At 35.3% G+C, this 21115-nt stretch overlaps 4 protein-coding genes and 2 pseudogenes across 5 annotated transcripts; 2 read left to right on the forward strand and 4 right to left on the reverse strand.

Moving 5' to 3' along the window:
- On the reverse strand, positions 959-4180 carry LOC104760247 (probable methyltransferase PMT14). The gene is made up of 7 exons (XM_010483144.2): positions 3998-4180; positions 3007-3677; positions 2714-2924; positions 1960-2632; positions 1804-1881; positions 1395-1640; positions 959-1185 (listed from the first exon to the last, which is right to left on the reverse strand). The coding sequence occupies exons 2-6, from the start codon at positions 3661-3663 to the stop codon at positions 1403-1405; spliced, it is 1857 nt and encodes a 618-aa protein (XP_010481446.1). The 5' UTR covers positions 3664-3677; positions 3998-4180; the 3' UTR covers positions 959-1185; positions 1395-1402.
- Positions 4677-7150, reverse strand: LOC104760246. 2 transcript variants are annotated; one of them, XM_010483143.1, is made up of 10 exons: positions 6870-7150; positions 6650-6777; positions 6469-6540; positions 6092-6231; positions 5880-5994; positions 5703-5783; positions 5472-5606; positions 5223-5310; positions 5004-5123; positions 4677-4909 (listed from the first exon to the last, which is right to left on the reverse strand). In XM_010483143.1, exons 1-10 carry the CDS (start codon positions 7051-7053, stop codon positions 4896-4898), a joined length of 1077 nt encoding a protein of 358 aa, XP_010481445.1. In that variant the 5' UTR covers positions 7054-7150; the 3' UTR covers positions 4677-4895. The 2 variants fall into 2 exon arrangements, with proteins under 2 accessions (XP_010481445.1, XP_010481444.1); XM_010483142.1 differs by having other exon boundaries at positions 4677-5123.
- On the forward strand, positions 7308-10009 carry LOC104760249 (transcription factor GTE12-like). The gene is made up of 10 exons (XM_010483145.2): positions 7308-7403; positions 7657-8331; positions 8421-8481; positions 8556-8653; positions 8744-8804; positions 8904-8987; positions 9086-9210; positions 9304-9370; positions 9454-9563; positions 9650-10009. Exons 2-10 carry the CDS (start codon positions 7690-7692, stop codon positions 9866-9868), a joined length of 1467 nt encoding a protein of 488 aa, XP_010481447.1. The 5' UTR covers positions 7308-7403; positions 7657-7689; the 3' UTR covers positions 9869-10009.
- Positions 10635-14240, forward strand: LOC104763051 (annotated as a pseudogene).
- LOC104760250 lies at positions 14390-15903 on the reverse strand. Its single transcript, XM_010483146.2, has 4 exons — positions 15604-15903; positions 15062-15281; positions 14874-14919; positions 14390-14716 (listed from the first exon to the last, which is right to left on the reverse strand). Exons 1-4 carry the CDS (start codon positions 15728-15730, stop codon positions 14636-14638), a joined length of 474 nt encoding a protein of 157 aa, XP_010481448.1. The 5' UTR covers positions 15731-15903; the 3' UTR covers positions 14390-14635.
- LOC104760251 overlaps positions 16329-21115 on the reverse strand; it is a 6925-nt pseudogene continuing 2138 nt past the window's right edge.

The raw sequence follows: 21115 nt of genomic DNA on the forward strand, positions 1-21115 counted from the left end.
ATTTTTCTGCAAACCTGTGAGATTTTGAGAGCTTTTGGGAGAGAGATTTGAACTGCTTTGAGAGAAGAATTCTTGAACTCTCTCTTTACTCTTTTAATTTCAATTGCTTATTATTCAGAATTATGTTTTGTTCTTCATTGAATATGTCTGAGTAGTTTGCTTGTTAGGTTCAGGGTTTTTCACAGGGATTTTATGAGTTATTAGATCTGTTTATTTAGGATTCTTTATCTTTCTAGATCTTCATCATAGGTTGTTCTTAATGCTAGATCTTTGATTAGCCATCTGGATTTAGATCTTAGGATTATTGATTGATATGAGAATATAATTGATTTTCCTGACAAAAACCTTTTGATGAGCAAAATTACTTTTTGCAAAGAGATTTGTTTTAGTAATTTTGTGAACAATCTAAACTTGTTTTTAAAGCTGATTTTTAACCTAGAATTTTACAAAGAGATTTGGATTTTCTGGTTTTAAATTTAGATAATATTTGCAGTGAGAATTGATTTATTTTACAAAAGAGTTTAGAGTTCTAGATCTGATTTTTAATTGCTTGAATCCTATTTATTATTGATTTAATATTTTGTAATTTCCTGAGACATTCCCTGGACTTAGCTTTTTGATCTTCTGAATTTACAACAGTTTTATTTTAATATTTTGCATTGCCTATTTCATTTAAATCATCTTGTTTAGCTTAATCATAAAACTCTATAATTTATTGTGTAGTCTTGAGTCCTTGTGGAATTCGACCCCTAAGTATTATAGTGACCTTTTAATTTGAGAGAGTAGCTTTAGGGTAAATTTGAGCATATCATTATGATGGGTTGTTATGGTTCGTTAGGAACTTGTTGATCTTTGTATTATTACTTTCCCATGTAAGTTTTTTGACCGCTAAAAAACTCACCTTAGAGGAGAGTTTCACGTCACCAACTTAATGAAATGAGGTTTGCAAGACAAAAAATAAAATAAAATAAATTGTACATTTTATTTGAGTATCACATATATATTTCAACTTCATCCCTTTTATTTTTATGGAAATTCTGATTCCACCCAACTTTTCTTAGTTCTTTATTTTCATCTACATCTTTTGAGTATATGCGTATATATTTTTTTTTTCGGGTCAAAGTATATGCTGATTCAATATCTGAATATCAGATAAATTAGCTCCAAAAGCTCCAGAATCTTGACCTGCACATTCGCGAATTAAAATTGTAATGCATGGTCCAAACTGTATAAACTTTAATGCGAGGGTTTAATCGGTATTTAACAATAGTTGCGGGTTAAAAGAAAGGTGAAAAAGTCTGGATATCAAGGGTGCCAGTGAACCTATTTAAAAAATTTGCGGTTAATTCACTAAACATCTAAAATGACGGGCAAAAAGTGCGAAAACTCGTTACCTTAGCTACTAAGACGGCAAGGTACTGTTTCTTCTGCCTCCGGCGACCCAATACTGTTTAACGACGACGAGAATTTTCTCCGGCACAAGTGGACCGTCTTCGTGATCCATCAATTTAGTGTCATATCTCATTCCCTTTGTGATTCTTCGTACATCGTTTAGTACATCAACCTCGTCTCTGAATATAACTGTTCCTTCTGGTCGCAAAATCCGATCCATTTCGAGAAGTATGTCTTCGATTTTGCAACTGCATTGCGAATGTTCAATAGTTAAGTTTAAGATTCACATAAATTTAGTAACTTTAGGACATAAAACATTAGGTTTTGATCTTGTTTGATCCAAGATTTGTGCAAGAACATAAATGGTGTAATCTTTTTGGATCTTTAATGGTAATAGAATCTTTAGCTAACCTGTTCTGATACAAGCTGAAGACATTGTTGGCGTGGATGAGATCATATGTTCTTGGATAAGTTGAAAAGCCTTCACACCTGCAGATTTCAAAAGGAAAGACATCAGTTTTTGGCATTCAATGTTTGTTCTACAGAAGAAAGATTTTGTGAATTTACCAGTCATGGTAGATGCCAATAAGACCCCTTTCATATACAGCACTCAAAGTGTTCTTTGCAATGGTTGGGACAACGTTCATAACCCAAGATTTAGGCGATTCAAGCGCAGCTGCGAATCCACCAAGTCCAGCATTCATATCCATCACATTACGGTATCTCGTGCTACCTATCAGTCTGTTGATTCTTTTGTAGGCACTCATTCGCTTCTTCCACAGTTTGTTATCTTCATGGTATGATTCAGCGGTCACACTCTCGATCAGACCTTTTGTTATACACGGAGGAACTGAGAAAAGCCTTTCCGGGAACTTCTTTAGCTTTCCTCCTGCGACTTCTTCTTTGTTTGATACTTTAGGGAATGGAGTCACGCATACTTCCATCTCCCTGTACCAGACATCATCGGTGTCTTTTCCTTTGCAGATTTTAACAGATGATGGCCTATCACATGATCTGTCATTTGTTTTCTTTCTCCAAATTGCAATGTCTCCCTTCTCATACTTCTTCTCCCAACATAAAGACTTTGCAATCTCCTCTATTTTCTTTTGCTCTGCATTGAGTTCTTTCTTAGACCGCTTCCACGTCTTGTAGTATGTCTTCCAGTTGATCGGTGGCCCGGATAAGACCCAGTAACCTCCCGGTCTCAAGACTCTGTCTACTTCCATTAAGTACATTCCCTCTGCACAGTCAATCTAGTGATTTTTGTGCCATTTCCACTATATAGTTAGGTGTGAGATTATGGACTGAGCAAATGTATTACCATTAGAGGTCCATGGTATTAAACATCGAGAGCATTGAGCCATATCAAATGCTCTTGGTGGATATGGAAGACGAATTGATCCAAGTACACCAATAATAGCTGGAACGCCTCTCTCAAGTGCAAACTGTACTTGAGCTTCATGGTTATCCCGTGGTGCAAACGACATAGTCAATACTTTCTTCTTAAGCATATATGCACCCCAGCTTGCAACCTAAAACGTAAAGAGCACAACAATAAACTCTAAGAAATGAATCAAAACATCACAGTGAGAGTTGGTACGTGAACCAACTTACCCCACATCCAGTGTCCAATGCAGTTCTAACAGTTCCATCTTTGATTGGGATTACAGTAGCTAGCTCTTCGATATAAGCATCAGCGCCTTGTGGAAACATAGTTCCTCCTCCAGGGAACTTAAACACATTCCCTTGAAACTTCACCCAATTTTGTCTAGCTTTCTCGACCGTCAAGCTCTTGAAAGGAACATTCGCATAGTGAACGTAATCACGGCTTTTAGGCCAAGGGAAAGGAGTCTTATACCCTTTAGGAGCAGGAACCAGACACCGCAGCTTCTCACTCTCCGGTGGACAATGTCTCTCTCTGTAAATCATATTCTCCCTCGGGAATTTCATCGCTCGGTTTTGTTCTTGACAAGGCGTGTAATCCTTGTACTTAACATCACACGGCTTGAACACAACGGGTTTCGGATTAGCTCTCTCAGGAATCTGAACTGTTCTATGATGAGGCTCAAAATCAAGTTTGGTTACAATGTCTGTAACATTAGTACATTGTTCTTGCTTTGTAACTTCCATAACTATACCACGTCCTTTACCAAAACCACTCCTTTGCCATGATCCAAGAAGATAGAAGAAACAACATAAACCAATCACAATGATCAGAGTAAACAAAGTTCTTGTCGAATTATTCACTTGTGGACTGTTCTTAGAACCCATGACTTGGAAATTTCCTGAAATATTCGATCATAAAACTATAATATCAATTCCCTTAAGAGTAATCAACAGCAATTGACATGATACAACATAAATTTCATTATGGAGAAAAAGTTTTGATTTTTAACAGGAAAAATCGAAACTTTAAGTAAAGCTAAGGAACCTAGATTTCAGAGAGAAGAGTTCGTGATGATAGAACAAAAAAAGATTGTAAATTTGGGCATTGCACTTGGAAGTTGAAATCGAAATTGAAATTAGAAGAACACAGAAGGGAATTTTGCAAGAAGAGATACTTCCAAGAGCTAAAAACTATCTAGAAAGAGAGAAAAGTATTGACCTGTTCGATGGTAAACCTCTTTTGTTTGTTTCTCTGCAGATCACTGCTGCTTTTGCTCTTTCAGTGATTAAGCTGTCGACGATTAAAAAGCTTTTGACATTGATGGAAGCAGAAAGACTCACAAAAACATAACGTCTCTAATCAATAAAGAAGGCCAGAAGGGTGAGTGTCCCAAATAATTAAAAAGAGGATTTTTTTTTCTTTTTAAAGATGAAAAACATGTTAATAAATAAATAAGTTTCTTAAAACTTCATTCTCATCCAAAAAAAATAAAATAAAAAATAAGGAAAAGATTGTATTCTTAAACAATTTTTTATTCTTTTGAAAAATATATGTATCTTATTTACTAATGCTCAAACCCAAAAGTCCAAATCAGCACATGCATCTATGCTATATCGGTATGTCCCATATAATTAATTATTAATGGTAAGGTATGAACTATGAAGATTGAAGAATTAGTAGGGTAATGCAAATTAAGGATCTTTATAATCAGTTATTAATAGTAGAGGAAAAAGTGGAATTTTGGGCACGAAGAAGTCTCTAGTGGAAGGAGACTGAAGACGATTGACACGCACTCTTTTAACTTGGCTGTCATACCCCGACGACACTCACAAGCCACATGATTCTACTCTCTCTATTCTTCAACCTGGTCACTGTCAACTTAAATCGGAATTGTATCTTATCGTACAAATATATATATATATATATTGTAAAGACTACAAATTCTAATCACTTTCTCTTCTGATCCAAACAAGAGAGAGCCAAATCTAAAGTCAATATTTAAACAGGAATAAAAACAGCATGAAAAATCGACAATGCTTCAGTCCTTGGATCTTCTTTTAACAATTGCGTGGAGAACCACAACAAGCTTCTATATATAGTTCTTTTGTAAAATGTATTAAGAACTTGTCTCTGAACAAAAAAAGAACAGATAAAGATCAATCTTAAGACAAATGTCTACTGTTGTTGACTCAATAGAAATGGTTTTCACTTTTCAGCTTCTTACCAGCGATTCTTCTGTTGTAGTATTCTTGCAAGCTTGTGTTTGTTGAACCAATAACTTTTATATCTTTCTTCTCCGTCTCTCGCCGTTTCTTCAGCTTGGATAAACTAAGTGAACCTTCAACTGAATCATTGATGAGGAAACAACTTTCAATGGAATGTAAAGAAAAAATAAAAAAATAGACGAGTGAAAGAAAATAAAGAACTATTCCAGGTTTCACACCTTGCCATTCCAATACAACTCTTTGTTCACCCTTGACGAGTTTCTGGTATCGGTCTATACGTGAATCCTCTTGTATTAACTCCTCAACCTATAAATTAACCAAAAAATGTAAAGAACCATGTCAGGCAACGAAATTGAGAATTTGTTATAAGAACATGATACATGTAACAAAATTGTTAGAGATAGAGAACAGAATCAGATCAAGCATGTCTGTTACTGATTGATAGGCAGGACCAAAAACAGCATTACCTTACTCCATAACTGAGGGTCTCTTCTTTCTCTAGGCAAAAGTAGATAATCACGTAACCAAGATGCGATAACCCAAGGAACGCAGTCATCTGAAGAATTTGATGCCAGTGCATTTTCTTCCAGAAAGTCACAGACCTAATGAATCAATTCAAACTAAACCCCTTTATATATTTACACCAAGACAAGAAATAATTAGACTAAATCGAGATGCTGTGCGGATAAAAGAGGTACCTGGTTGTATAGCTCTTCCACTCTACGTGAAAATTGTCGCTTACTTCGAATTTTCCTACGCAATATTGCGCAGCCCACTAGCTGTACATCTTAACACTGTAAACAAGCTTGAAGATGTTGATAAAGTAAATTAAACCACTCAAAGATTGGTCTTTTTTCTTTCTAATAGTACAATACCATTACACAGGAGGATGAGATGATTAAGATGTTTCTCAAGAGCCATTGATGGATGCGGCAAGTCAAGGGTTTGTAACTTTTGACAACCGATTCAGGACACTTCAACTCATTAATCCTTCAAATTAAAAAAAAAAGAAGATAAAAGTAAGAATCTATAGTGAATAGTTTTAGTAACCAATAGAATCCATTTAATCAGTGATGAAAATACTAACCCATTAGAATTAGTCCTTTTCTGTAGTAGCTCGGTGACAGCTTCTACAGCCTTTCCTTTTACAAAAATGTAAGCAGACTCGTCTAATGTATTCAAGAAAACGTTGCTACGTAGATCTTCCCAAACATCATTCTCCGGAACCTAAAAGATCGATGAACACAATTACTCACTAATACCACAAAATGAGCACACAAGTAAATCAAAAACACAAAATCATGTTAAAGATAATAAATNACGTTGCTACGTAGATCTTCCCAGACATCATTCTCCGGAACCTAAAAGATCGATGAACACAATTACTCACTAATACCACAAAATGAGCACACAAGTAAATCAAAAACACAAAATCATGTTAAAGATAATAAATCAGAAGCATACCCATATTTTTCCAGTACCATAGCATTCACTATCAGCATATGCCTCACAAACCTTTCTCTCAAAATACCCAACCTGGATCCACAACACAACAAAGTGGCCATTATAAAAACCAAATCATTAACAAAAACAAGAACAACAAAAATAACATAAAAATCTGATTTTTTTCGAATAGCTCAGATACCAATTTCTTGGTTAATTCATTGATTTCTCCATCTTCTACACATAAATTTCCTTTCTTTCTGTATCCATGATTACATTTCAACTTCCTTTGGTAACATTCTCCATTAATTGGACAAGGTTCACACAAATCTGTAGTAACAAAATTGATTAAGTAATTATTCACGTAATTACACAATTCAACCATGAAATAAAGGAACTGAGTATGAGGTTTCCGAGCTTACCCAAGTCTGAATCGAGGGAATCAAAGTTACTATCGCAGAAAGATATAGTAGGGTTTGAGCTCATAGACTTAGCGAGGAAATTGCAGGTAAAAGCCACCGCACAAGCCACAAGCAAAACGGTAAGGAGTCTCAAGAACTCATCTTTGGAAGGGAAGAAGCTTTGTGGTGGCTCCGGTAATGCCATCGGAGAAGATTTAGGGTTCCGTTCTGGTCTCCGATTTGGGTCCTTCCTTTAGTATCAAATCAATATATGAGAAATTTTCCACAACACTTTAATTTCCGAACCAATTTAAAATTTGGGAAATGTTATATATTTTGAGGCGGCTATTATGGGCTTACTATTGACCCATTTTGGGCCCAAAAAATAAAATATTAGGTCCAGATTATTTCCGAACAGAAAACTTATAAAAGCATCTTCGTGTCAAAATAAAGAAACTTGTTTCGCCGCTTTGTCTTCTTCCTCCTCCTCGCATCACACAGTCTCCTCCCCACTCCAAAATCTCTCATACTGTTCCATTGATTCTTCTTCCATAGGTATACTTCTTCCTGATTTCGTTTCTCAAAAGTTAAAGTTTCAACGTTTTTATTAAGGGTTTCGCAAAATTGATAAACCCTAATTCTTCTTCTTCTATTTTTTGAGAGTTTTTTAACCTAGATCTGGTCGGAATTTTCATGGATATTTAGTTTTTGTATCGATTTTGTTCGTTTTTGATGTATAAAACCCTAATTGCGAGTTTTTGGTGTAATCGCGTAGATAAACCCTAATTTAATCTATTTTGCATTACAGGTGTTTTGTTCTTTTGATTTTTTTTTTGTAAGAATGGTTGCAATACCCAAGCTTAGGATAAAGTTTGGTTCTGGAGGTTCTGTCAGAACATCCCAAACGTTTCCGGATAGTGAGAAGAAAATTGAGCATTCGTTATGTGAAGACTTATCTCGTTCCTCCGAGCAATCGAAGAAGCGTGGACCTAACGAGATAGAGGATGTTCAACCTAAGAAGAAGCAGAGGCTAGACCGTGATTTGTGTAGTCAGTGTTTAGCATTGTTGAGGTCTTTGATGGAGCACCCTGTTGGATGGGTTTTTAACAAGCCTGTTGATCCTGTTGAACTGATGATTCCTGATTACTTCAATGTCATATCGAACCCTATGGATTTTGGCACAATCAAATCGAAGCTTTTGAAGAATGAGTACAGTAACGCTGATGAGTTTGCAGCTGATGTTCGGTTAACTTTTGACAATGCGCTAAAGTATAATCCTTCGGATAATTGGGTTTACAAGGTTGCAAAGGAGATGAAGGATGTATTTGTGGTCAGATGGGAAGTACTCAAGAAGAAAAAGGTTTCTAAATTATCCAGGATTGGAGTTACAGAAGGTTGTAAGAGACAGCCAGTTGAAGTCGTTTGTTCAAGACAGAGCAAAAAGGATACTCCTGCTGTGACGCCGAAAGCATTAGCAACGAAGGTACGCTATGATCAGAATACTAGACTTGTTACTGTTATCGTGGTTTAAGTTTCTTACTGATAGGATTGTCATATATTTGATTTTTCCAGGGGACTAAGAAATTCGATCAGGGACTTGGAGTCAGCTCGGGTGTGAAAATCCCTGCGAAAGGTATATTGTTGGAGAAATTGTATTCTGCTTTTTGGCTTCTAAGCATTGGAGCTTATCATTTGTATGACATGCAGGCTCAGCTCAAACTGCAGCCATTAAGTGTGGTTCATGTGGTAAAACTATTTGCATATGCCTCAAGTCCTGTAGCTCATCCGGAAGCAATAATTTAATGGTATATACAGACTCTCTCTTTATCTTTGACAAATAGAATCTCCTCTTAGTCTTGTCACTAGCAATAGGACTGATGTTCCAATGCCAACAGGATTGTCAAGTACAAAACACTTCAGGTGCACAGGCGAGTGAGTCAGAGCCTCAATGCAATGGTGAGAAATCCTAAGCCATCTTTCTGAGTTCATTCCAAATTGCCATTCTATTATCGCTACTTTTGTAACAATGCACTTTTAATTTCTGTATGAATGAAGGGTCTGTGACTTCAAGGAATGAGAGAAATGGTAGTGGCCATTCTCAGCTTGATAAACCTTCAAATAGTGCTCTGTTGGAGAACGGTAAGTTGTTTTTTCCTCTCTTATGCGGTCAATCGAATCTGCGGAATTCCTCTTTTGGTATAGTTTGGTTTCCTAATACCATTCGATGATTGCCACAGAATTGAAAACGGCATTGCCTTCTCTGCCACCAGTACCTCCTGAGAAGGCTCTTCGTGCTGCAATACTCAAAGCTCAATATGCGGATACCATTCTAAAAGCTAAACACAGAAAAGTCCTTGAGCAGGTAGGTTACATTACTTTCTTGATCCCCATTGCATAAACAGAGACTTTCGACAGCTTATGTTTTACTGAAAGTTGTTGTCTTATTTGTTGACAGAATAACAAAGCTGATCTAATTAGAATACAGATAGAAAAGGAACAGATGGAAAGAGCACAACGTGAAGGTATCCTTTTACGTGTTCTAACGGAACTACAAAAGGCTCAAACCTTTTCAATGTTTGCCTCTTACGTTTCACAAAACATACAGAGAAAGCTAGAATTGAAGCTGAGATGAGAGCTGCTAAGGTTGCCGCACAAATGAGGGCACAAGCCGAGTTGAAGGAAAAACGTGATAAACAACGGCTCGAACTAGCAGAGGTATTTTGCGGCTTCTTAAAACCCTTTTTTAACAGAGTGAAGACTGAAGAACCAAATGATTCTAATATCTGTAAACATGTCTACAGATGAAAAGAGTCTTTGATTTTGAACGGAACAACTACTTGAGATTGGAGAAAGAATTTAGGAAAGTCTGTGGTTGCTCGAGTCTGACAAGAATTCGCATACTGGTTGAAGAGTTGGGTCTGGTTTTAAGAAGTGATGACTGTCCGGAACTGGAAGAGACCGGGTCAGAAATTTGTGATGCGATGAGATTGGAAGATCTCGAGGAAGGAGAGATCCTGTAGAGTTTTCTCTAAAAGAAACCTCTTGGATGTAAATTTTGACCAGAACGCGAATGCTTTGTTGTGACGTTAACTTTTGTCATAATTTAATGCTCGTGGGCTATGCATAATGTATATTTTAGTGAATTTTGTTCTACACTGTCATTAACCGTCTGTTTCACATATGATAACTGTTAGTAAATTAATTTTAGATGTCTTAATGCATATCACCATGCTCGCTATTTACACAACACAAAGATAATAACTTATTCATTATGTGTCTATATATATGTTCTGGTGACATCATTTTCAAGTATATGTATCTGAAAAACATTTAAAATTGAAAATGATGAAAGTCAATATTCATTTAGATGCATATTTATTTGATAAGCATATTGATAATTAAAAGATATGATCTTTATATTGCTCTTCCATTCTCTATTTGCAATGTATAAAATATTAAGTAGATTTGTTGAGGTGATTAAGATTTCTTGAAATCTACCCTCGTTAAGTATTATTGTGATTTTTTTTTTGTATACCATAAGTGTATCATTAATGATTTAATATACACAATCTATAGATAATAATAGAGAATAAAAAGCTCTATAGCAAAACTAATAAAACTGAGTTTTTTTTTTTTTGGTCAAACTAATAAAACTGAGTTTACAAAGTGCAAAGAGTGACATATAAGCTCTCTCTCTCTCTCTATCTCACTCTATAAAATAAAAACCCATTAAATTATCTTGAGAAATTTTTCGTTTAACCTATAATCGAAGAGGAAGGAGAAACAATGGCAGAGAAAGCGAAGAAGAAGAAAAATGGAGGCGGGAATCAAAGAGTAGCGTTTTACAAGCTTTTCACGTTTGCAGATCGAGATGACATCTTTTTAATGACCATCGGGACTATCTCCGCCGTGGCGAACGGCCTAACTCAGCCGTTTATGACAGTACTCATGGGGCAGCTCATTAACGTGTTAGGTTTCTCCGATCATGACCACGTGGTTAAAGAAGTCTTCAAGGTTAGGATTTCATACGGTTGGTTATGATTTCTGATAGCAAAGCAAATTTTAATTTGACGTGATGATGTGTTCTTTTCTTGTTGTTGTTATATGAATGCAAAATCATATATTCAACAAAAAAAATATATAGTTTTACAACAAGTGCAACTTAGAGAATAGACAATTTGATTAAATTCAAGACGTTCACGGGGACGGTACTACGGGTGAGAAACCACTATTGCAATCCATGTGGAGTTTTCCAAATGTTTGATTGTATTGAACCTGTTCCAAACGTTTTTGTCGATAAGTTTTGTGAGTTTTGCAGCCGGGATCGCACCATGGCGCCTTCCGTTTTGCTCCCTCCACTAGCTGTGATTGAAAGCTATGAATTTCTTACGGTTTATATCGATTTGATTTTCATAATTAATTAATTTCAGGTTGCAATGAAGTTTCTTTATCTTGCGGCCTACGCCGGTGTTGTGTCCTTCCTGCGTAAGAAATTATGTTACTCTTTCTCTATTTATCCTTTGGCCTAACTTATTTACAAAAGGACTTTTTCGTTCTTTCGCAGAGGTCTCATGCTGGATGGTAACTGGTGAGCGTCAATCCACCAGAATCCCCCATCTATACCTAAAAACCATATTGAGACAAGACATTGGCTTTTTTGACACTTAGACAAACACCGGTGAAGTCGTCGGAAGAATCTCAGGAGACACCATTCTTATTCAAGATTCCATGGGAGAAAGGTTTTTTTTTTTATATATAATACACGACTGGATGTTTCTTGCATCACAAGTTTCTGAAACTTCTTGTTTTGACTTTGATTTGTTTAGGTTGGGAAAGTCACACAGCTCGTTTCAACATTCGCTGGTGGATTCGTGGTTGCTTTTATAGTAGCGCAGGAAACTCACGATGGCTCTACTTCCGTGCATTCCTCTAATCGTGGCCACCAGTGGAGCAATGACCCTCATCATGTCAAAAATGGCTGTACGTGGTCAACTTGCTTACACAGAAGCTGGTAACGTAGTAGAACAAGCCGTTGGGTCGATTAGAACAGTGAGTTTGTAACACCCAATTTTCATGGCATGTCACAGGTTAACTTATACCACAAGTAAACCATACATAACCGAAAATAACCGAAATATTCCTTAAATCAACTTAAAGGTCTTTCAGACCATCCTTTAAACGTTAAACCACTAATTGTAGTTTACTTATTATTATTATTATTCTATTATCATATATTATTAAAAAAAACGGGTCAGATCATTTCAACCGGGAGTGATTAGCTTGAACCAGACGGAAAGATTTCTGTTTTGTTGGTTGGTTCATTGGCTGCTGTGATTCACGGTGTTGTCTCCCCTGTACCAGGTTTACTTCTGTCTCACACGATCAGGATATTCTTTGAGCCTTCAAATCAACTAAAGAGTGATTCTAGGTTATGGGCTCTTATTTTCGTCGCGCTTGGCTTAACCGACCTGATTGTGATCCCATTTTAATTCTATTTATTTCGCTATCGCTGGAGGAAAGCTGATTAAACAAATCAGATCGCTAACGTTTGATAAAGTTTTTCACCAGGATATTAGTTGGTTCGACGATACTAGGAATTCTAGGTAATGTAAAATGTAATGCTTCTACTACTTATTATAGTTACCGTCTTTTTTCTTACGTTTTTTTTTTCTTTTTTCTTTTGGCCAGCGGTGCGATTGGAGGGAGGTTGTCCGCAGATGCTTCGACAGTGAAGAGTATCGTAGGATATGCATTGGGGTTGATCATGCAAAATATGGCGACTATAACTGCAGCATTTATTATAGCGTTTACAGCTAATTGGTTATTAGCTTTAGGGGCCTTATTGGTGTCACCAATAATGTTCTTTCAAGCATACTATCATATCAAGTTTATAACCGGTTTTAACAAAAAAAATCAAAAGTTAGTAGTTACGTATTCAAACAACATTGGTTAAACTCGATCGATCTGGTTCAGTTGAGTCTAACCTGGTTTATACTTCAATTAAGGAAAAATATGAAGAGTCTAGCCAGGTCGCAAATGACGCGGTGAGCAGCATAAGGACCGTTGCATCGTTCTGCGCAGAGGATAAAGTGATGGGTTTATACCAAGAGATATGTGAGTCACCAAAGCAACAAGGTGTCAAGTTAGGACTCGTGAGTGGTTTGTGCTACGGTGGCTCATTCTTGGCTCTCTACATCATCGAGGCCTTATGCTTTGTTGGCAGTGCCTGGTTGATTCAGACCAGGAGGGCTACCTTCGGAGAATTCTTTCAGGTATAAAAAGAGTAGAAAAAAAAAGTTATTAGTTTTTTTGGTGTGTGTTTGTGATATTTGAGTGGTTTTGTAACATTTCAGGTTTTCTTCGGGTTAACTTTGACAGCCATAGGAGTGACTCAAACGAGTGCTATGGCTGTATGGCACCTGACATAAGCAAAGCAAAATACTCTGCTTCTTCAATTTTGATATCCTCGATACTAAAACGAAGATAGACTCGAGTTCCGAGAAGGGGACAGTATTACCAATCGTCCACGACAATATCGAGTTGCAACCAGTGGCGGATCTAGGAGGATTTTGAACCTGGAGCACATATTTTAATATATTTAACAACTAATACATATGATAAAAATATGCTACAAAAATATCAAAAAATGACAAACGGGAAGCATCAAACACTACACCTGCCCTTTTAAATAACTAATAATCATTACACCTGATCTAAAGAATACTTATTGTACATAGTTACTAAATAAAATATAATAATCAGTGTAGGGCACGTGCCCCACCTACTTACACTGTAGATCCGTCCCTGGTTGCAACACGTCAGTTTCCGGTACCCTATGCGACTAGATATACAGATTTTTAGTGACTTGTGCTTAACTATCTCATCAGGACAGGTAACAAACATGTAAATTAAGGAGGGGTTTTTTTCCGGTTTAATTGTATTAAATGGTTAATGGTTTTGGTTTTCACTTTTCAGACCGTAGCATTGGTTGGAGAGAGCGGGAGTGGTAAATCAACAGTGACAAGCTTGCTAGAGAGATTCTATAGTCCAGATTCAGACAAGATTCTTTTAGATCAAGTTGAAATCTAATCTTTGAAATTGTGTTGGTTAAGGGAACAAATGGGTTTGGTTAGTCAAGAGCCGGTTCTGTTCAATGAGACAATAAGATCAAACATAGCATATGGCAAAACCGAAGGAGCCACAGAAGAAGAGATTTTGCCGCTAATGTGCATAACTTCATCAGCTCATTGCCTCAAAGTGATTAAGAATGCGGATGTGATTGCGGTTGTGAAGAACGGTGTGATTGCAGAGAGTGGGAGACATGGGACGCTAATGGAGATTTCAGGTGGTGCTTATGCATCGCTTGTGGCTTTTCAAATGAGTGCGAAGTGAGACTAAATGTTTTTGTTGTCAATGATTATATATACTATTATTTAATTTTGTAATCATAGGGACTAAAATTACAGTGTTTGAATATATTACAAAAAGTTAATTTTGTAAACCAGATATGAAAATTTGAAACGTTTACTCTAGCTTGTGGCTTATCACAATTTATTTTTCCATCAATTCGTAGTAAACCAGATATGAAACTTTTTTACATCAACTGCATTGTAGTCGATAGTCGGACTCACACAATGACACAAAATACAAATAAGAAATTTTTTCTAATAGAAAGTAGAAACCAATCAAATAATTCAAACCACACAGTTACATCTTCAAATTAAATAAACAAATCGGATAAGAATTTAAATTAAAAAGAAAGAAAAAGAAGTAAAAATTTAAATAATTTATTTTCGAACTCTGTAGATTGCAGCAATGTAGAGAAGTTGTGTTGCCGAAAGTATTATTAGAAATGCTTCCATTGTTCTCTGTCGAGAAATAAAAAAACGAATTAACTTAGTTATAATTATATTCAAAATATTCTGTTTTCATTTTTAATTTAAATAATCGTTTTACGTTTTTATTGATTGTTATGATAACGAAAATTTTGCAATAAAATGATATAATAGAGGTTTGTTTACTCACCAGACGAGCATTTCTCATCCCAAGTTCAATTTCCTTGCAGCCAAAACTACACAAGAACATTCAAGAGACAAAGATTTTTAGTAACCTATAGATTGGTATATACAAATTTTGTTGGGGAAATTATCCTAAATTTATGAAAAAAATGATTGAACATTGAGTCAAAAGTGTTGTGTCAACGTCCATCATACCCCATGGCTAAAAGTGTGAGCGACCAAGCAATGGTGGCAGCAGATACAGCTGCCGAGAGACTTGTCGAAGTCCATGATTGGAGGTGACTGACGCCGGAGATAACTGAGGCAGCTCCCGCAACTCCAGCAATTAAGGCAAACGTCACGAAGAATCCGGTTGCCGCATTACCCATTGGGAAATGTATCGGCGAGAAATGAGCCGGAAGACTATAATCCGCACCTTGAATACCATGGAAAAAATATTGAGATGCTTAGTTCAAATTTATTATATATATAAAAAAATCTGAAGTGATTTACAGATTTTGTGATGAATTAATCGGTTTAATGGTGATGATTAGTAAATAAATTTAAACTAGTTCGTTGGCAAAACAAAAGGCTTGTATAATTTCCCTTAGAAACATATATTATATAAATACACAAATAACAGTTAGCCCTACCCTAGCTAAAATTCATGAAATGAAATTAAAAATCATTTTTGAATTACAAAGGCTTTGCTTCATACCAAGAAAGGAAAAATAATAATAATTTAATGAATCATATACCAATAAGGAAGCCATGCTTGATAGCTTTGTTCATGGACCATGCGCCAATCCCAAGAACAATAGCATACATACAAAAGTTCAGAACTAAAAGAAAAGAGGCCACCGGTTTCATCTTCTGATCCACCATTTTTTCTTGGGTGCGAAATGACTTGGGGCTTATGTTATATTTTTTATTTTTGCTAAAGCTTAGGAGCTTAGGCTTTATATATAGACCCAAGAGAGTTTAGATTAGTGGTGCTTCTCTTGGTTAAGGCTGTATGGTTTTTTCTTGATTCTTAAAGGTCATTTAGTTCTTGTTCCTGCAGGTTGTAAAGCTGAGTTGCTGCGGTTAACTTTTTTGGTCTCCAAAGAATCCATATATTGCTTCATTCACAGGACATAATTAAATATTTTTAAAGTAATAAAAAGAGTATGAACTAAATAAAAACCTTTGGAAAACTTCAAGATTCTTTGGTTCACTTAGTTTCTTTAGCATTTTTCTTGTTTTATGTTGCTTTTAGATTTTCTTTTACCCTAAAAAAAAGTTTCTTTTAGTTTTTATTTTCTTTTTATGTACATGAATAAATATTCTATTCTGATGGCAAAAAAAACAAACAGAATCAAATGTTCTATGCGTAAGCCTGTAAGTATAAAATTTCAGATACTTTTTACAGATTTCAAGAAGAGAAAAATAAAATAAAAAAGGAAGGAAACGTGTATAAGAAGTTGCTAGAAGAAACTAATGATGGAGAAACCTTGGGAAGCAAGTCATATATTCTTCATTGATTACAAGGGAATATTATAGTAACAAGTAACAATGATAGGAGAAGTCATAGGGTTGATAATTGATTTGAATGTTGTCCTTCCTTTTACAATCGAAACTAAGTAAAGCCAAATCATCCAGGCCTTGACAAATCCATTCTCATCACCAAAGTATTATCTCAACATTTTTTTAATCTTCTCTTCTCTCAACTGATTACTCACAGAAGCAGCCTTTTGTAAACATGCTGCAGCAAACATAGCAGACCTCATGTGGCATTAGTAGAATTGTTGTTTCAAGTCCTTTTCAAGATAAAGCTGCACAAATCACATTTCATTTATATTATCTAATTTATTTGACCATCTAGAAATATAAAAAGACAAATATGATTTGTAAATTTTGTTCACTTTACTATAGTACTTAAAAAAAAAAAAAATAATAGTTCCGCCACTGAAAGAGAATGTGTTGGTTTATACATGAGAATAGCAATTAAAACCAACTCTTTGGACGGTGGCAGCATCTACAAGACAGACTCCTAAATGTTTCTATGCTCTGTGTCACTATTGAATGTGGGAACTAATATAAATAAGAATTTTTGGGTTACCTAAAAACGTCTCTTTAGCTGGGAGGCATGAAAAACTATGCATATCCTTTTTGTCTCATGTTGTTCCATTATAACTGGCGAAAACGTACTCGTTTCAATATTCTCACAATCAAAGATTCAAAGTGATGTCTTGTGTTCCTCCTGGGTATCAGAGGCAGGGCAAAGCAGAGGTTTCTTGAGTGGTCCTTCACGTAATCTGCAAAAGAAATAAATATAGTGATCCATTGTACAATACAATTTTACATTGTACAATATAGTGAGCTATATATCTATAGTATCATGTTCAAGTCATGCTTAATGCTCTTTACCTGCATTCGCTGCCAGTTTCTCTCTGTCTCTTTGCAACTGTCTCAACACACTCTTCACTAAGCTCAGCCTTAATAACCAAATTGCCTTCACCTGCTTCACAAACATGTGGAATTGTGTTTGAGTTACCAAGTGTATTCTCCAGTGATGAAGATTCCTCTAAGAGTCGTATACCCCATCCTTTAAATGTTAACTTAGAGTCATTCATGTATAATGGACCCTTCCATATTTTTTTTATATGAATCTTCATATCTACGTGATCGTAGTTCCCTTGATCTAGAGGAGCATTATCTGCGCTTAGAGGGATACGACAGTCCAATATAAACAGATGACTATCCGTCGTAGGTGTCCAGAAATCATGTAACTGACCAGATGTATCAAATCTGTTCCCCAATCTGTCTTTGAACCGACAGTTTACATTGATATGTATTGCATTCGAACTATTAATGGTCTTAGAGTCGAAAACAACCACGGCGCAAGCCCTAAATTTGAAGAATTGTTGAGAGAGAGATTTGTGAAGTAGAGGGATATTAGTCAAAGATTCTCCGGAGCCAATAGATTGGTGAGTGAAATATGAAGGCACTTCTTCACCTAACAATATCATGGAGTTGAAAATAATTGATTGGTTGTGGAGTATAGCTTCTGGATCCAAGTTTAAGAACCTGAACATAAACCCAACTTTTCGTCGATAATAACTTGGGTCATATGAGAAAGCCTCGTCAAGTCCCTGGATTGGAAACTTAGAGTGAATATTGTCTGTTGCTATTGCCACCTCACTTGGACTACCATTCCAACTAGCTTCGGTCAATGACCCGCAGCCTGAAAATACAGCCGTTAGTTGTTTCAGTTTGTAAATGTTTAAGGATACACGTACTAAATTGTTGCACTTCTCCATAGTCATGTATGCGAGCTTAGTGAATTTCTCGATCCACCAAGGGACCTCTTCTATCCCTGTTCGTTGTAGAAGGAGCTGTCTAATGTTGGTTGAGATATCAGGAAAAGTGTCCAACCGTGAGCATCCACTGAGATAAAGGGTTTTAAGATGATGTAAGTTGATGCCAGAGGGAAGAGTCTCCAGATTTATGCAATCCGTAATTCCCAAAATATCAAGTTTAGTGAAATCCTGGAGAGAGGAAGGAATCTCCAGCAAACTTGGAATATCCGAGAGAAACAATCTCTCCAAAGAGTGAGGCAGCATGGCCATGAGAGGTGTAAGCGGCTAAACCAATAATTAATAAAATAGAGTTGTCATCACTTCACAAATCATCTGTACGTTTAAAAACTTTAAAAGTGCCTGTTAATGTAATTAATAAAATAAAAAGAACTTAAAAATGAAAAAACATGTAATTTCTTGTTTATAAACTCTAGTTTTATAGTATTTTATAACTCTTGCTTTTATAAGTCTGAGAAATTCCAAAAAAAAAAAACAAATCCAAATAAAAATAATTTTTACTATGGAATATTAGTAAATTATATACCAATTAGCATCAATTGATTGCGTTGGTCAATAATTTTAAAAATAACTAAGAAGTTCTTGGTCTAGACCATATTTTTTCTCACGCCAACAACTAGAACATTTTATATAGTCTTCTTCCAAATGTCATTCAAACAAACAATCATTAGGGGGGTGAATTCAAACCATGATTTTAGAGAATTTGATGGGATTTAGGAAATTTAGAATTTTGATAGATTTTAGAGAAGTTGATATGATTTTCTGTAAAATTCTTTCAAATCCAACCTAAAACCATTGGATTTGGATTTCTGTATTTTTAACTAAACAAATCCTCTCAAATCTTCCAGAATCCTAAAAATCATTAAAATCCAAATCCACAAAATTGTTTTGAATAACAGTGGATTTTAAAGTAGATTTTTAAATCATCAGTTCAATAACAGTGGATTTTAAAGTAGATTTTTAAATCATCATTTCAATAACAGGGAATTTTAATAGACTTTTTAAAATTCATGATTGAATAACATAGGATTTGGATTTTAGGGAAGTTGATATGATTTTCTGTAAAATTCTTTCAAATCCAACCTAAAACCATGAGATTTGGATTTCTGTATTTTTAACTAAACAAATCCTCTCAAATCTTCCAGAATCCTAAAAATCATCCAAATCCAAATCCACAAAACTGTTTTGAATAACAATGGATTTTAAAGTAAATTTTTAAATCATCAGTTCAATAACAGTGGATTTTAAAGTAGATTTTTAAATCATCATTTCAATAACATTGAATTTTAATAGACTTTTTAAAATCCATGATTGAATAACATAGGATTTGTAAATTTTACACAAATCACTTAAAATGTCAAGTTGAATACACCCCCATAGGTTTTGCTTGAGAACCTATTGCCACTCGATAGAATTTAAAGGGGGTTATTGGTTCTATGATTTTAATGAATTTGGAAATCCAAACAAAAATCATGTGTTATTCAATCATTGATTTTAAAATACTTATCAAAATTATGTGTTATTGGTTCTATGATTTACAAATACTTGTTAAAATCTCATGTTATTCATTTAATGATTTGTTTTTGGATTTCAAAATCGATAGTATGTTTTAAATGGATTTGTATAGATTTGAAAGTGTAAAATATAAGGATTCAAATCAAGGATAAAACATGTTATTTCAAAATTCATGTGTTTTGATTTTTAGAATTTACAATTCTATATGGATTTAGAAATCACATCTCCCATAATAATCCCAAAGTTTTTAACTCTGGGATTTTTTTTTTTTTAATTTAGTTCCCTTAAATAAAAATCTGTTTAAAAAAAGATCGAAAAAGGTAAGATTAAATTCATACCTGCACTGTTTTCCAAAAGTTCTCATTCATGATGCTAAGAATAGTAAGATTCATTAGACACAAATGAGAGGCAATTTCTTCAATACATGTATTCTTGATAAGGAGCACTGAGATGTTGGTTGAGATATCAGGAAAAATATTCAACCGTGAGCATCCTTGGAGGTCAAGCCTATCAAGAGATTGGAGATTGATTCCATTGGGAAGAGTCTCTACATTACTGCATCCTGACATGATTAACTGCTCTAGCTTATTGAGATATTGAATAGAGGAAGGAAGTTCCAGCAAACTTGAGCAATCACTAAGATCAAGTTTCTCGAGATTGGTGGCCATTGAAAGATCTGGAATTTCTTTCAAATGTATAGATCTTTTCAAATCTATTTTCTTGAGCCCTCCAAGTGTCTGAGGTGTAAGTAAGGTACACACATCACTTGAAAGGAATACCATGTAAGAAGTAAAATAAGTATTATTTGTTTATAGTTATATAATTTTGGATTATACTTACATGAACTCCTTCCCATAGCCTCTCGAGTTTGCTCCCTTGCATTTGGAGCTTAACGAGATTTTGAGGACAAAAATTAGAAGGCATACACCTCCTTGGATAATCGTCCAACCTCAATAATCTAAGTTTATGGGGTAAATAGTCAAACCCTTCTGGTAAGTGCCATCTCACCTCTTTCTTTTGGTCCGATTTTCTTGTTGTTAACCTTTGTTGGTACCACTCCTTAGTGTAAATTTCTAGAAAAAGAAGATTACGCATCTCTTTGAAAGCACTCTCATGTATACGCAGTTCATCAGTCTCATCCATATCCAATGATATACCTATTATCTTTTTGGTACCCTGAGATAATTAATTTCCAACATAATTTCTCAAATAGCATAACTTTAAATCTTAGAGAACGAGATATATGTAAAGAACACATCAAAACTTACAGTGTTATCTTCTAGTAAATCACATATATCCTTTGAGTCCATAAGGAATTCCCTTTCTCCAGGTTCATTGGACTGTGCGCGCACGATCTCCTTACCCATTTCTTGTAGCAAAGAGTGCATCTCAACGA

Source organism: Camelina sativa, chromosome 18 (genome assembly GCF_000633955.1).
Source record: "Camelina sativa cultivar DH55 chromosome 18, Cs, whole genome shotgun sequence".
NCBI classification, from domain to species: Eukaryota; Viridiplantae; Streptophyta; class Magnoliopsida; order Brassicales; family Brassicaceae; genus Camelina; species Camelina sativa.